Source organism: Porites lutea, chromosome 3 (genome assembly GCF_958299795.1).
Source record: "Porites lutea chromosome 3, jaPorLute2.1, whole genome shotgun sequence".
Taxonomy (NCBI): domain Eukaryota; kingdom Metazoa; phylum Cnidaria; class Anthozoa; order Scleractinia; family Poritidae; genus Porites; species Porites lutea.
The window spans coordinates 29,520,809-29,534,220 of record NC_133203.1 but is presented as its reverse complement, the minus strand read 5'-3'; the positions used below and the strand labels follow the sequence as shown (position 1 = coordinate 29,534,220).

General features: G+C 39.9%; 1 protein-coding gene across 1 annotated transcript; it reads right to left on the bottom strand.

Annotated features, from left to right (window-relative positions):
- Positions 1–8,503: 8,503 nt before the first annotated feature.
- LOC140930881 (E3 ubiquitin-protein ligase TRIM71-like) lies at positions 8,504–12,830 on the bottom strand. The gene is made up of 2 exons (XM_073380591.1): positions 12,484–12,830; positions 8,504–12,373 (listed from the first exon to the last, which is right to left on the bottom strand). Exon 2 carries the CDS (start codon positions 12,093–12,095, stop codon positions 10,005–10,007), a length of 2,091 nt encoding a protein of 696 aa, XP_073236692.1. The 5' UTR covers positions 12,096–12,373; positions 12,484–12,830; the 3' UTR covers positions 8,504–10,004.
- Between the last annotated feature and the right edge of the window lie 582 nt (positions 12,831–13,412).

Genomic DNA, 13,412 nt, shown 5'->3' with positions numbered 1-13,412 from the left:
AAAGAACCTTTTGGTAGGTCGACCCAACAGCTAACTAACTCCAACAAAAATAACTCTTGAAAGCGCGAAAAAAAAAAACAAACAAACAAACAAACAAACCGACCAAAACCCTTTCCACGCACGTCTAGTGCGAGTTTGGATGAGTCTATAGTCTAGCATGTCAGTATCTCAGGGGTCAACTATCTCGACTGTCTCCCCAGTGGGGAGGAGCGTTGCGTGACGACACTAAAAACGGCTGAGTAGCAGACTGGCACACGTACACAGATCGAAAAGCCTGGTAAGGTAACTTGAGATGACTCATTATCATTGGATGCAACAATAATCACATTGTATATTATCGACCATTAACTGTCACAAAATGACCCACAATGGTTTAATCATTTACCGTTATGTCTCAAGACTTCAAAATATTAACTTTTATTGACCTTTATGTCGTACTGTGTTTTGCTTTGCGTATTGTATCGAAAAGAAAGCGCAAATAAACGGTACCGTAATACCGTGAACAATCTTATTTCACCGAATACCGTCAGCCAAAATGATGAAAAACCGCATACCGCAGAGCTAGATGATACCGCAATACCGCACGTTAAAATTAAAATTACCGAAATACCGTACGAAAAAAAGCCTAATACCGCGATACCGTAAACCCCCATGTCCCCCTCGTTATGGGACTTTTTTCGCGGCGGGGAGGGCGGGAAAAGGAACACACGCAAGTCAACTAGTCAACGACCTGACAAAGCTATAAAATGTACTTTTTCGATATCTGAGCACCAGTCTCTAGATGACAGGATATAGCCTTCGGGCCCCAGTTGTTCAACTGTTGGATAGCACTATCCACCGGGTGAATCACCAGCCAGCGGATAAGTAGTGGGGAAACCAATTGCGTTATCGACTGGATAGAGATTTATCCAGTGGATAGCGTTTTGAACAACTGGGGCCAGTTCTCCAAAGTGAGTGTCAGCTGACTTTCTAATTATGCGCGCGCAAATCGCGAAAAGCATTGACGAATTAAATGACGAAAATGGACTCTACGCCAATTGATTTCAGCTTGAAAAAAGTCGAAGTCGATTTAAGTATATATACCAGATCGTTTTCTGTAGACAAATTGTTAAACGGAAAAGAATATATCTTGAAGAAACGTTTTGGATGTGTCTCGACTACAATTCATATTATATGTCAAAACGGAATCGTCGACGCGATGCTGTGGCTGACCATGAAGTGTACTGAAGATCTTTCATCAGTCGTTGACGAACGTATCCTTTTACATTACTTTAAGCATTTTCTTTGGCTTTCAGACAGCATAATTTGAGCGTTCATTGAGACATTTGTCCGCGTTTGTGAAAATATTATTATTTCTTTCCGCAGAGCCACATGTTTTCATTTTCATAAGCTTACTCTACGTTTTACACTTAGTTCTTTCATTACTTGAGTTAAAAAAGTTTAAAAAAAGGGCTGAAGGCACGCGCGCATGCATTTTGAAAGAGCGCGCGCTGTGACCTCAAAAACGTGTAACTATGGAAATAATAAGAAGAAGAAGGTGTAAACAAACCAGTCAGAGAAGTATTTGATGCGGCGAGGTTTTAGTTCACGGTGTAATCCAGTTATATTTACAAGCACGGAGATTTGTTTACAGTTATAATCGTTCGGTACTGTGCTTGGTTTTGCTGTCAATTCTGCGAAGAAAAGTGATTGACAGTTTCAAAGTCAGTGAAATCAGCCTTTAAAAGCCAAGTTTGTGAACAGTTAAATTAAGGTAAGCTGAAAAATTTGATAGCGATATAGTTATGGCTTATTGATCCGTTAGAAAGCTAGTGACATACTTTGAAAGTCAACTTGATTTACCTTCCTAATTAAAGTCCTTGAAGGCATAAAGAACTGAACTAATTGATCTAATTGACATTTATTTAATATAGCCCAGTTGTTCATTGTGAAAATGCGTTTTCAGTAAGTTGATTGATGATTAGGCGGTCGTGAAGCACGAGCCAGAGCACCATCAGCTCTCGTAAGAAAAGTGGTCATTCAATACTTTCGTCATTCATACAAATTACGCGCAGCTAAATTCATGTATATTTTAGTGTTTGCTGTTGATTAAATGATAATTATTTCATCTGTGTCCCTGTTTCCTGCCCAGCGACACCCAGCGCACAGTAGAAATATTTAGGGCCACACCTCGAGTTGGTAATAAAAAGCCATTTTCGTGTTTCCAGTTTTTACATTAATCGTCGCATAAGTTAATTTCGATTCACGTCATAGCTTGTTAAAACAAAATTCAAGCATGCAAAACTTTCCACGTAATTGTAGTTTGCTTTGTGGGTGTGTGGTTTTTTTTTCGAACACTCGAAAAAGCACTCCAAAAGGAGGAAACTAAAATCTAAATTGCAACTAAAACTGACTGAAACTTTACTTATGCTCGAATTTTAGAGTAGCGAACAAGCTAATATCTTCGAGCTGACACTACATAAAAATAATATAGAAAATATATATATATATACATTAAATACATTATAAAAAATAATAATAAAATAATATTAATAATAATAAGCTCATAAAAAAAAGAAAATATTATTCACAATTTTAAGTTTAAGTACGCCAGGCAAAAAGAATCTACATGAAGGTAACATCCTGTATTTTGGTCTTAAAGTCTGCAAAAAAAAACTGTTACGAAAAAATTCCGGCACTGCATTCCACTGCTTAGCTGAAAAGTAAGAAAAGGAGTTAATTATAGGTAGTTGTTTTAGGTTTACTTCTGAATATTAGAATTCGAAATAGAACTAGTCGACCAAGTGCTCTACCTTGAGCAATAATAATAATAATTTGTTTTTAATTTTTCCAGCCATGTGGTACGACTCGTTTGACAACGGTGAGCCATTGCAGCTATCGCAAGACTACGATGCAGGTTCCTATCAATTGTTTGGAACCCTCAGTGAAAAAATGTCTCAAGATGACTTCGATGATTTCACAGAACAAGAAATGCAACAGCCAATAAACAGCTACAAGCCTCGCTTTCCAACCGAGGCATGGCCTGAGAAGAATAACTCATGGTACATGCAGGAAATTCCACTAGATTATTATTCACCCGGAAGTGAAAGGACTCAAAGTGAGCATGCGCAGATAGGCTTCGAAGGCCCACCTGTCAACTGGTTTTCTGAAGTTCCGGAGGAAAGAAATAATGTTCAGGTATGGTGGAAGGTCTTAAAATATGCTCTATAAAATCAAAATTCCGAAATTATCTAAGACAGTTATCCTTCTGTTCGGTGCTCATTACAAACACCGTAACAGAATCAATAAACTCTTTTCTACTTTGTATTACTTGATTACCCTAACTTCTTTTACCTATTTTATCGCCACTCAGTCCGCTCGTTTCATCCTGATCTAAGCAGTACTAGGGCGACAGCCACGCGAAGGCTGTACAATAATTCAACACTCAATTAGAGGTACCCCTCGTACCCACTTGAAAAGGAGTATAGGCAACCACTGCGAACGTCAGAAAAATAAGTGGTTTCATATGAGAAAAACAACACCACTGAAGTTTGCACATTTCTTCGACGTTCACTGCACGACGTGAAATTTCCCAAAAACCGCGTTTCATAGAGGACGTGAACACGCGATGACGAATTGTACTTTCTCTTTTCGCGCTTGACCTTAAACACAGTCCTCAGCTAAGAATTCAGCTCTTGAAAAATTCGTCTACATTTTCTAAATAAACCGAGATTCATTTCTTTTAATGACGTTGAACGCAGTCACCATTTTTGCCTGAGCTGTGATTTTTTCTTTGAACTACTGATCCCTGCACTCAGGCTAAGTTTAATCACTGATCTGATAGGCAGGCAACTGGCAGGCAACCGTTGCGAACTGGCAATTTCAAGTGTCATTTCAGTAGGCATCCCGCTCCAGAGTATGGAACGTTCCACTTCATGATTATAAGTCCACTAATACGTATCTCTTACAGCGAGCTCAGCGCTGTGAGAAGGCTCCGCCCAAAGTTGATTCGCGCGCTAAGCAAGAAGCGGTAGTTACCCATTTGAACTTAAAGGTGTCCACTAAATCTTGGTTCTAAACTTGGAATGAACTTTGTATCTTTAGTGATGAAATAAGAAAATAACCTTCTCGATTTTTGGGCGGGATTTTTTTTGGCCTATTTTCTTTGTTTTTGTGGCGAGTGTACGTATAACTATGCGTAGGTCAGATAAGTTATGCAAGAAGTTTGGGTGTTGTGACACTATACGAAAGGAATTTTTTGTCTGTTAGGGTAAAATCGTAACCACTCAATAATAGATCGTTATTATTATTATTCTTTGCAGGAAAGGAGCACGGTTCTTAATAACATCCAGAATTTGCGTTCGACACGTTTCACAATAGACGAGGAAATCGCAGAACAGAAGATCCTAAACGCTTCTATTTTAAAACAGTCATCCGCAGTGAAAGAGCACATTTATAAAATGATTTCACAAAAGGAAAACCTGCGAAACGAATCCCAAATCATGGAAAACAAAAATCTTGAATTAGAAGCCAAACTCGATCAAGAAACACGGCGGTTGACAGAGAATATTAGAAGTAAAAGAAGAGATATGTCGGAAATTAGATATGACGCCGAAGTGATACAGGCTCGAAGGGAGGAAAAGGCGGAAATAACCGAAGAGATCAAAGACCTTCGGGTGAGCTTCGAGGATGTTGATCTCGATATTTACTGGTTGGAGCATTTTTACAAGGTTGACTATGACAAGATGGTCATCTTTCCTTTCTGGAAATTAGAGGAGGATTTGGAGAGAGCTCTTCAAGGCGAGGACCCCACTCTCTATAAAGAAGAGGGACCACAAGAGAGAGATCATGAAGCTGAAGGAGATGGTTATGATTATGAAGATGATGACTTCTTTGACGATGAGGAGACTATTGATGAAGACGAAAAGGTGAGTTAAGACTTAACTCAATCGGTTAACCCGCTTTCGCCCTTGGCTACCTTTACCAAAAAACGTTCCCAAAAAATCCTAATACCTTTTTCTGTCTGAAAGAAAGATAATGTAAAAGGGAGTATTTTTAAGACAGCAGACCACAGGATCTCATTGTCAGACTTAAAGTAGATATAGGACCACTGCACAGCCTGTAAAAAGAGCCCCTGAAAAGGTTTCGTGCGACAGCCGCACCACACGGTTTCGTTCCCATACTTTAAAGCTAACACCTGCATAATTAGTGATCCCATCGTGGAAAAGTTCTTGATGAGCAGTCCTGATTAAAACAACTGAGTTTCGTTGTTGTGAACAGTCACGCTATACTGGCTTTCATCTTCAAAAATAAAGCAACTTGGACCAATAGCTAATGATAACAAACATTTCCCTTTTTAGGTTGCAAATAGCTTTTGTTATTGTGCATGGATTTGACCCCAGTAAGAACTCGTTTAAACAGCGTGTTTATGGGGAATGTAAAAACGGTGGATGTCGTTTAGCACTGATCAGCGGTACACACCAAAAGTTGAGAGGAATTTTTTACGTTCTAATATTTATTTCTACGCCTAGAAGAAAAATATAACTTAAAACTAAAAAGATTAAGAAGTACTGCTTCCTTAATTGTGTTCAGACATTTTCAAGATAAATCTAATTTAAGCACAACGCGTATTTGACTTTTTCTAGTCCATAGACGACTTTGAAGAGGAATCGGCCAAAGACGTCGCTACACCTGAAAGTGACACGTGCCAATCAGCAAACCGAGACTCTGAAACTGACAACTGCAAATCTAAGTCAGGAAGATTGAATGTTCTCAAACTTGGCCGCAGATTTAATAGCTTTATCGCAAATATATCCTCTGGCTTTGGAAGGAGTGCTGGACGAAAGTTGCCAAAGAAGAAGGTAAATGTTAATGGGAGACAATGTCATAGATTGACAGTGAAAGCTGTATTAATACACTGAGTACGTTTTACAGATTCCCTTCCGTGGGGCGAAAAAAAGGCGAAAGTCAGGGGAATGAAAGAGAGCAAAACTTGCTGAGGTGGCGAAAAGTAAAAGTAAAAACACACCGAGAGGCCTGGCAAAGTGTAAAAAAAATAAACTCGCAGAGGTTGGAGAACTAGTAAAAATAAAACGGGTGGATTCTAGGAATTAACACACAAAATAAAAAGAGGGACGTTGGGAAAAGAGTGAAAATATAATGGGTGGGGATTAGGGAGAGACTGAAAAGAAAACCGGGTGGACACTGGGCAAACGTTGAAAAGAGAAAGGGAAGGATCGGGTACAAAACGATGAGGCAAATAAAGCCTGTAGGCTAACGCTTCAAACGCCCCGACTCCTGCGTAACCTCTGCGTTTTAGTGTTGCTTAACTACGCCAGTCTTTACCTAGAAGATATCAGCACTGTTATACAATATCTCTCATTTTTTATTCATTTGCAGAACAACAATAAGTCATCTTGTTTTGTGCGTTGGTTCCGCCGCGTTTTGCGTCTTCCGAAGTGAAACAGAGCGCGGTTGAATTGATCAGTTATGAACTTCATGTCTTAAAACAACGAGACCCATGCAGCAGACGAGAAGCTGCAAGTCCATTTGTTGTACATATGTAAATAGCTAAATGTTTTATGTGCGTTTGTTTCAGCTTAATTTTTTTCAACACTAGATCGCTAGTCTAGTAAGTTAAGTCATAGTTTTTTAATATGATATTATTGTATATAGAAAGTGGAATATTAAAATGAAAGAATGTTTCATTGAATTCAGTGTCTAATTTTGTGATTTGACATAGTCACATTTTGATTAGAGGCCCTAGTGCGTGACTATGTCAGAGGAGCAAATTTCACCGCTAAATTGAGTGTAAGCAAAATTATTCGCTTTTGCACTCTTTTTTCAACCATACTGCCTTGGAAATTCACTTCGCAACTTCACAATCAGCCAGAACGAGTCTTGGTGGTGAACTTTGATCGTCTGGGGTACGCAGGAATGAGGGCTATTACCTATGGCCTCGTTTTCTAAACAGGTCCTGGTGCTGATCCTTTGTATGAAAATACGTTTAGCAAAGTCGGTTAGTGCGCGGTCGTCTGTGCGGAAGGTTCCGAGTTCGATTCCCAGTTCTGACCTCAGATCCTTGTTTCGGCGACTTCTTTCCTCGTATAGCCTTAAGCTTTAGATAAAAATAAATAGAAGTATTGATGTAGGGGGGGGGGGGGGAATGAACGTTCCGTCCGGCCTCAAGTTTGTCATTCTGATGTGCTGTTACGAGTTACCGATCGACGTAAATAGAGCTGACGTTTATCTCAGTTTGCACAGCGTCTGAATGCTGTGCCAAAAAAACTCCTTAACGCATAAGCGTTACATCTCATTGCAACTTTTTAGGAAGTTCCAAACTGTCTGCAACATCGACCTTCGACAAATGTTGCGACTATTGCGAGCCAGAACCATTATTCGCCTTTTCAACCGAATATTTTTGGTTTTTAACAAAAAAAGATAAAAGTGGTAAAGATCCAGTTTTCAAGCAACGACACCCCATACACAGAGACTCTCGTAATATTGCATTTATGGGGTTTGTTTCTGGCAGCTGAAGGTGATACTTGCCTGGGAGGTGAGGGATAGTCAAGAGAGTTGTATGCAGGGGGCTCCACCCGAAGGTCGGTCCAGCGACTTACCCTTTTACCGTATTTATTCGAATAAGCCCCAAACCTCGAATAAGCGCCCACCTCGAATAAGCGCCCATCCTAAAGGCAGAAAAAGTTAATAAGCGCCCAGCCTCGAATAAGCGCCCACCCGTCCTCCTCCCAATCAAACTCAAATAAGCGCTCACCCCCACCCCATCCACTTCAGTCAATAAATTCTAATAAGAGACTTCCCCGAGGACGGAGTTTTCTTCAGAGTATTTTACAGAAACCTTGCTTTGTTACTTCTTCGCGTTTTGTTATTAGCATTGATTGTTTTGTTGCAAAATAAACATACTTCACTTGCTGATAATGGTAAAAATTTAATAAGCGCCCAGCCTCGAATAAGCGCTCACCTCGAATAAGCGCCCACTCTCAAGGTCCAAAAATTTAATAAGCGCTCAGGGCGGTTAATCGAATAAATACGGTATATACCATTTTTGACAGAAAAGGCACCCCTTTCTTTTACCTTCTATTGAAAGATGGTATTCCTTTCACATACCCAGTTAAGAACTTCACTCTTGCATCTCTTTTAACTGCTGTAAATGTACAGTCTTTTAAATATGAATCAATCACAAAACCAGAACATTTTCTTGTCTCTTTCACAGCCGTAAGATGCATCTGTTGGCCCTTTTGGGCCTTTTTACAAATTGAAATGACAGATTTCCTTAGCCTTTCATATGCTTAAACTAGCGAAATCCCTACCCTTTCAAGATCATATTCCTGAAGGCTTAACAAGGTACCCCTTTTGGGCGGAGCCATTACAGGGAGTCCCTCCCCCCGGGATACTTGGCTATACTAAAAATTAATATCCTTCCCGAAACTGCCTCGTTTTGTGCTGCTTTCCCTCAATTTTACGCCCAAATTAAACCGCATAGAGAAAATAATCGATAAACGTGTTTCCAGGTAGTTTAAGTTTATTCTACATTTTTGCCCGTATTTCAGCGTTTTGAGAACCTTTGCGAATACCTCAAAACAAAAAAATTCGGGTTGTAACAAAAATAGGGAGCGCAGAAGAATCGATCTTGGGTTTCCTGTGAACTTCATCGTTGTTATTTCTCGTACGTGAATGTATTCCAATCTTCTCTAGAGCCATTACTCCTTTTTAGAAGAACACCACTGTGAAAAGGACTCGACCATCCTTAGGATTGAAACTTAATGTATGTCAATAATGTTTTCAAGTCATACCTCTAGATCTGGCTCTCTAGAGGGTGGACACCACCTATTAACTTTCACAGTCAATCTTTCGGTGTCTTGAACCCTTTCACTGCCAAATTCTAATTTCGACCAAATTTCGAAATTTCATTTTGTGAAATTTTGAAAAACAAATATCACCATGTGTGAGTTCAGACAGAGAGGTTTCATTTCAGTGGTCACATCATAGGATTTGGTCCACTGACTCAAAAGTTAGAGTCACCTTACAAAACTCCATCAAACACTCTGGCAGTGCAAGGGTTAAAGACTTTTGACTTTACATCGAAACAATATCGACTTTTTTTATATTTTTGTAAATATATAAAGAAATGTACAGTACCGTCTTCATGTACAATAATAATAATATTAATAATATTTTTAAAATATGCCCGTTAATATATGAATAATAGCCTAATAAGCTATGATTATCAATATATATTAAAGATATATCATAAATTTATAAAGATTTGCATTACAGATATTGCATTGTACCGGCAAGAATCTAGCATCAATCGGATTGATGACCGATATTCTAATTTAAGACTATGAGACAGTTTAAAAGTTAAAAAAGTGGATTATATGCACCAGGTGAGGTTTTCTTGAATTCATGGTAAATCAAAGTTCTACTTGAAGATTCTAAGAACTTATTTTAGATCGATATCGTCTGGTTCTCGAAACAATAGATTTGAATTCCGGCCCTAGCTTTATTGCGGGATTTCAGGAATATCAAAACTGAAATTTGCGTATTGTTCTTTCAAGTGATTTAGGAATTAAATTGCGTGCATTCAGCTTATCTTATTGATTCGATTAAACGCCGCGGCTTTTTATAAAAAAAATTTAGCCTTTGGGATGCGGTGCTTCTTGAAGGGTGACGGAGATTCGACGACGACGTTTGTATAAATATCGCATTTCCTAAATCACTGACAACAATTAGGAAAAATCCATTATTTGTAAATATTTTACAAAACAGAGAGATGTTCAAAACGCCCTCGCTTTCTTGCTGAGACAGAATCGTAATTGCCTGGAAATTGTAGATTACAAAGACGAAACTGAGATTTTCGAACAAACGCGGCATTATTTCTCATTAGGTGTAGCGTTAATTCAAGGGCTGCGTTTATTGATGATTTTGCTTTCACCTGCGGCGTTTATTCGACAGCGGCGTTTAATCGAGTAAATAGGATACTCCGGTCGTTCTGCTGACATTTATTACAGTATAATGACTCGATGGTTGTCACTGTCTGCGACAACGATGAAACCCCCTGGCGTGATAGCCACACCTTTGGGGTAGCACTTCTGTCCCAGTCCGTTGAGACCAGATGCAAGTGTTGCCTCCAGGCTCCCGTCTTCGTTAAAAACCTGGATGCGGTGGTTATATTGATCCGATACGATCACGTGATTGTCCATGTCAAAAGCAATGCCAGTGGGATATTTTAGCATTGCTTGGCTGGTCTCCCCATTGCCGAGTTCCCGTACAAAATTTCCGTTGAGATCAAATACTTTTACTGTGTGATTGTTACTGTCTGTGACAAAAATTTCTCCCTTAGAATTCATGATAGCATGGTACGGCTGATCCAGCTCTCCTTGAGCGTTTCCATGGCGACCGAATGCGCGCAAAAGACTGCCGTCCTCTTTAAAAATCTGTATCCTACTATTGCGTCGGTCGGTGACAATGATTTCGTCATTATTCCCAAGGGAAACTCCCCAAGGGCGTTTTAGCTTTCCTTGATTTTCACCATAGCCACCAAATTTGTTGATAAAGACGCCATCTTTTGTGAATCGCTGAATTCGATGGTTGTCTTTGTCACAGACAACAATGTTTCCATGTTTATCGACTGCCACATCAGTCGGGTTATTCAGCTGCCCGTTTTTCTCACCAAGGTTTCCAAAGCACTTGACGAACTTTCCTTGCGAATCAAAAATCTGTACGCGATGATTGTGACAATCCGCTACGAGAATCTTGCCCTCGCCATCGACAGCAACGCCACAAGGAAGCTTAAACTTCCCACGAACCTCTCCCAGGCTTCCAATGGACAGAATTGGACGAGTTATTTTGCTATAAATTCGGGGATTGGTGACCATCACCTTAAACGGACTTCCTTTTATGGGTTGACGGTGGATTGCGATACCCACTTCGTGCTCGCCGTTTAAATTCGGTGTGAAGGCGACTGCATAACTTCCGTCACCCTTATCCACGACTTCCGACGAAACAGCAGCCTTATTAGGACTTCGGACATCGATAGTTATCATATCGCCACCTCGGGTTTTAGGATGGTCGTCGAAACCTTTGGCAGTCACAACAAATTCAGCCGCTGCGCCCACGTGACCTTTTACCAGTCCATCGCCACTTGCTATTGATAACTCCGAACAAGTATCGGAAACAACAATGTAGCCGAGTGCTTTTCGGGCAATCTCGTTTGAGTTTGGGTCGGGAAAGTAATATACGTTTGTCAAATTTGCCGCTTTGAAATCCTTCCGAGTGTTCGAAACTTCGTTTAGCCGTCTTTTTAAGTGCTTTTGAATGACCAAGATCTCCAGTTCGTTGCCGAATTTGACCGCCCTCTCTGTGTATTGGCAACTACCGCTTAACCGTTCAAGAATTGACTCAAAATGCTGCTTCTCTTTTCGAAGTAAGTTCTCTTTGGTTCTAAAAGCGCTGTTCAGTTCATCCAACAGTTTTTCCTCTTGCTGTTGAAGAGTAGCTATTAAAGTTTGAGTATTTTCGCGAATTTTCTCTTCCATTGAATCACGCTCTTCCTGAAGTTTACAAAGTAAAGTCTTCACTTCGTTCAGAGATTTTCGCGTGTTTTCAATTTTGCTTTTTCCCTGTCCAAGCAAACTAGCCATGCTGTGCTTCTGTTTGTGATAAACGTCTCTGAGATACGAAAACTTGTGTTTTCTATGCTCCGAAAACGTACAATCAAGACAAATCGGCTCATCGCATGTCTCACAGAAATACTTCAATTTCTCTTTCTGGTGATCCGGACAGCTTCCGAGGACACTCGTCAGTTCGGGTTGCTCCTCAGGAATATCCTCGAGGAATTGCTCTTGAAGGTGGTGCAACGCGTAGTCTTTTGAATGTTTGTGATACTTGCGTTGATGACTGTGCTGAAGCGGAGGCGAACGTAGATATTTTGGGTTCGCTGCCGTGTTAATCGTAACAATTTCCGCAAAATAACCATTTAACAGCGCCCTAGGGGACGGCGATATCTTATCCGGGAGGAACGAGCTCATCATACAATCATAGAGCTTCTTCTTTAAAAACTCGTCGCTCAAATCGCAAAATTTACCAGGATCCATTGTAGGTGAGGCCTTTGAAAATTTGAAATATTCGACTCCAAGGAAGCGCGTGCTTATGAATATTGCTTTACTCAGTTCTGTCGGTTAAACCACTTGAGAATAATAATGTTGTTGTAGTTAGTAGCAATGTTTTCAAATCTAATGTAAGCAATTTTCACCGCGGGGGACATTGACGAGGAAGTATTATTCGCTTATTAATTCTTGGCGGGTAACCAATGGATCGCCGACGAACATCTATTTAGTTGGCTCGTCCGCCATGAGATGTTTCGCGAAGTTTCCTGAAAGGCAAGGAAAATAAGAATAAAAAATGTATTCTAAAAGACCAATATGCAAATAACGAAAAACGCATCAAGACAAGAAATCTTATTTACACAAGCCAATAAAATACCTAAAAAGCTGCCAAAATCACAACGAAGAGCAAATCAAAGGAACAAAATTTGTTTGAACTTCGATAAAATCACGCGACAGCAATCCCAAACGAAAACATGACTAGCAAATTATATGCACTAAAGACAAATCTCTCGCTTCTGAAATTGCAGGTGTTTCTAAGAGAAGGCGTCTTCCTCCTTCCACAAAATAATTATTCTTTTTCAATCAATTACATTGATGTCTCACTTCTGACGGTTCTAAATATCTTGACACAATGGGAAAGCGTTTTGATTGGCTCTCAGCAAAATCCGCGTCAATTTCAGTTGTTTTGTTCCGTTAACACCAACACTGAGCTAGACGGCTTAAAAGCAATTTGTGTAAGGGTTCAAATAGCAAATATCGTCCATTCAAAGATTAATTGATAGCATCTCCATTGGGAACAGCTAGTTTTCGCGTGCGATTTAAAGAGCCTATTAATCGTACATTTACGCGGCGAAAAAGGATTAACCCTTGCCCCATCGCTTTGTACAACGAGATAATTATCACAAAAGTAATTAAAAATCCTGTAATCCTACTTTTTACCACAGCCAGCGTCTAATAAACACCAAAATTGCTGCTCTGAAAAATCAACACGCATGACAAAAGACCTAGTAGCCAATCTTGTTAAACTGAGATAGTGCTTTGGGCAAATGGTCTTATTAAACCTTCTGTGCCTTCATTCACGATATACCGTTGTAATGCCGCAACTGAATCACAATTATCATGATGGTTGTTTGACGATGAGGGGTATTTTTAAGATAGGCTTTTGAGTGAAACTCCTGTTTTCTGGACGATGTTTACGCCCAAAGACAATGTCAATTGAGGGACTTGTCAGAAAAGCGTTGTCAAGGCTGTGTTTCCGCAGTATAATGCACACTCTGGATGTGCAGTGGGCCACGTCTGCGAAAA

Bases quoted from the DNA above. Each gene is read 5' to 3' on its own strand.
- LOC140930881 (XM_073380591.1), bottom strand. From the start codon at position 12,095: ATGGATCCTGGTAAATTTTGCGATTTGAGCGACGAGTTTTTAAAGAAG.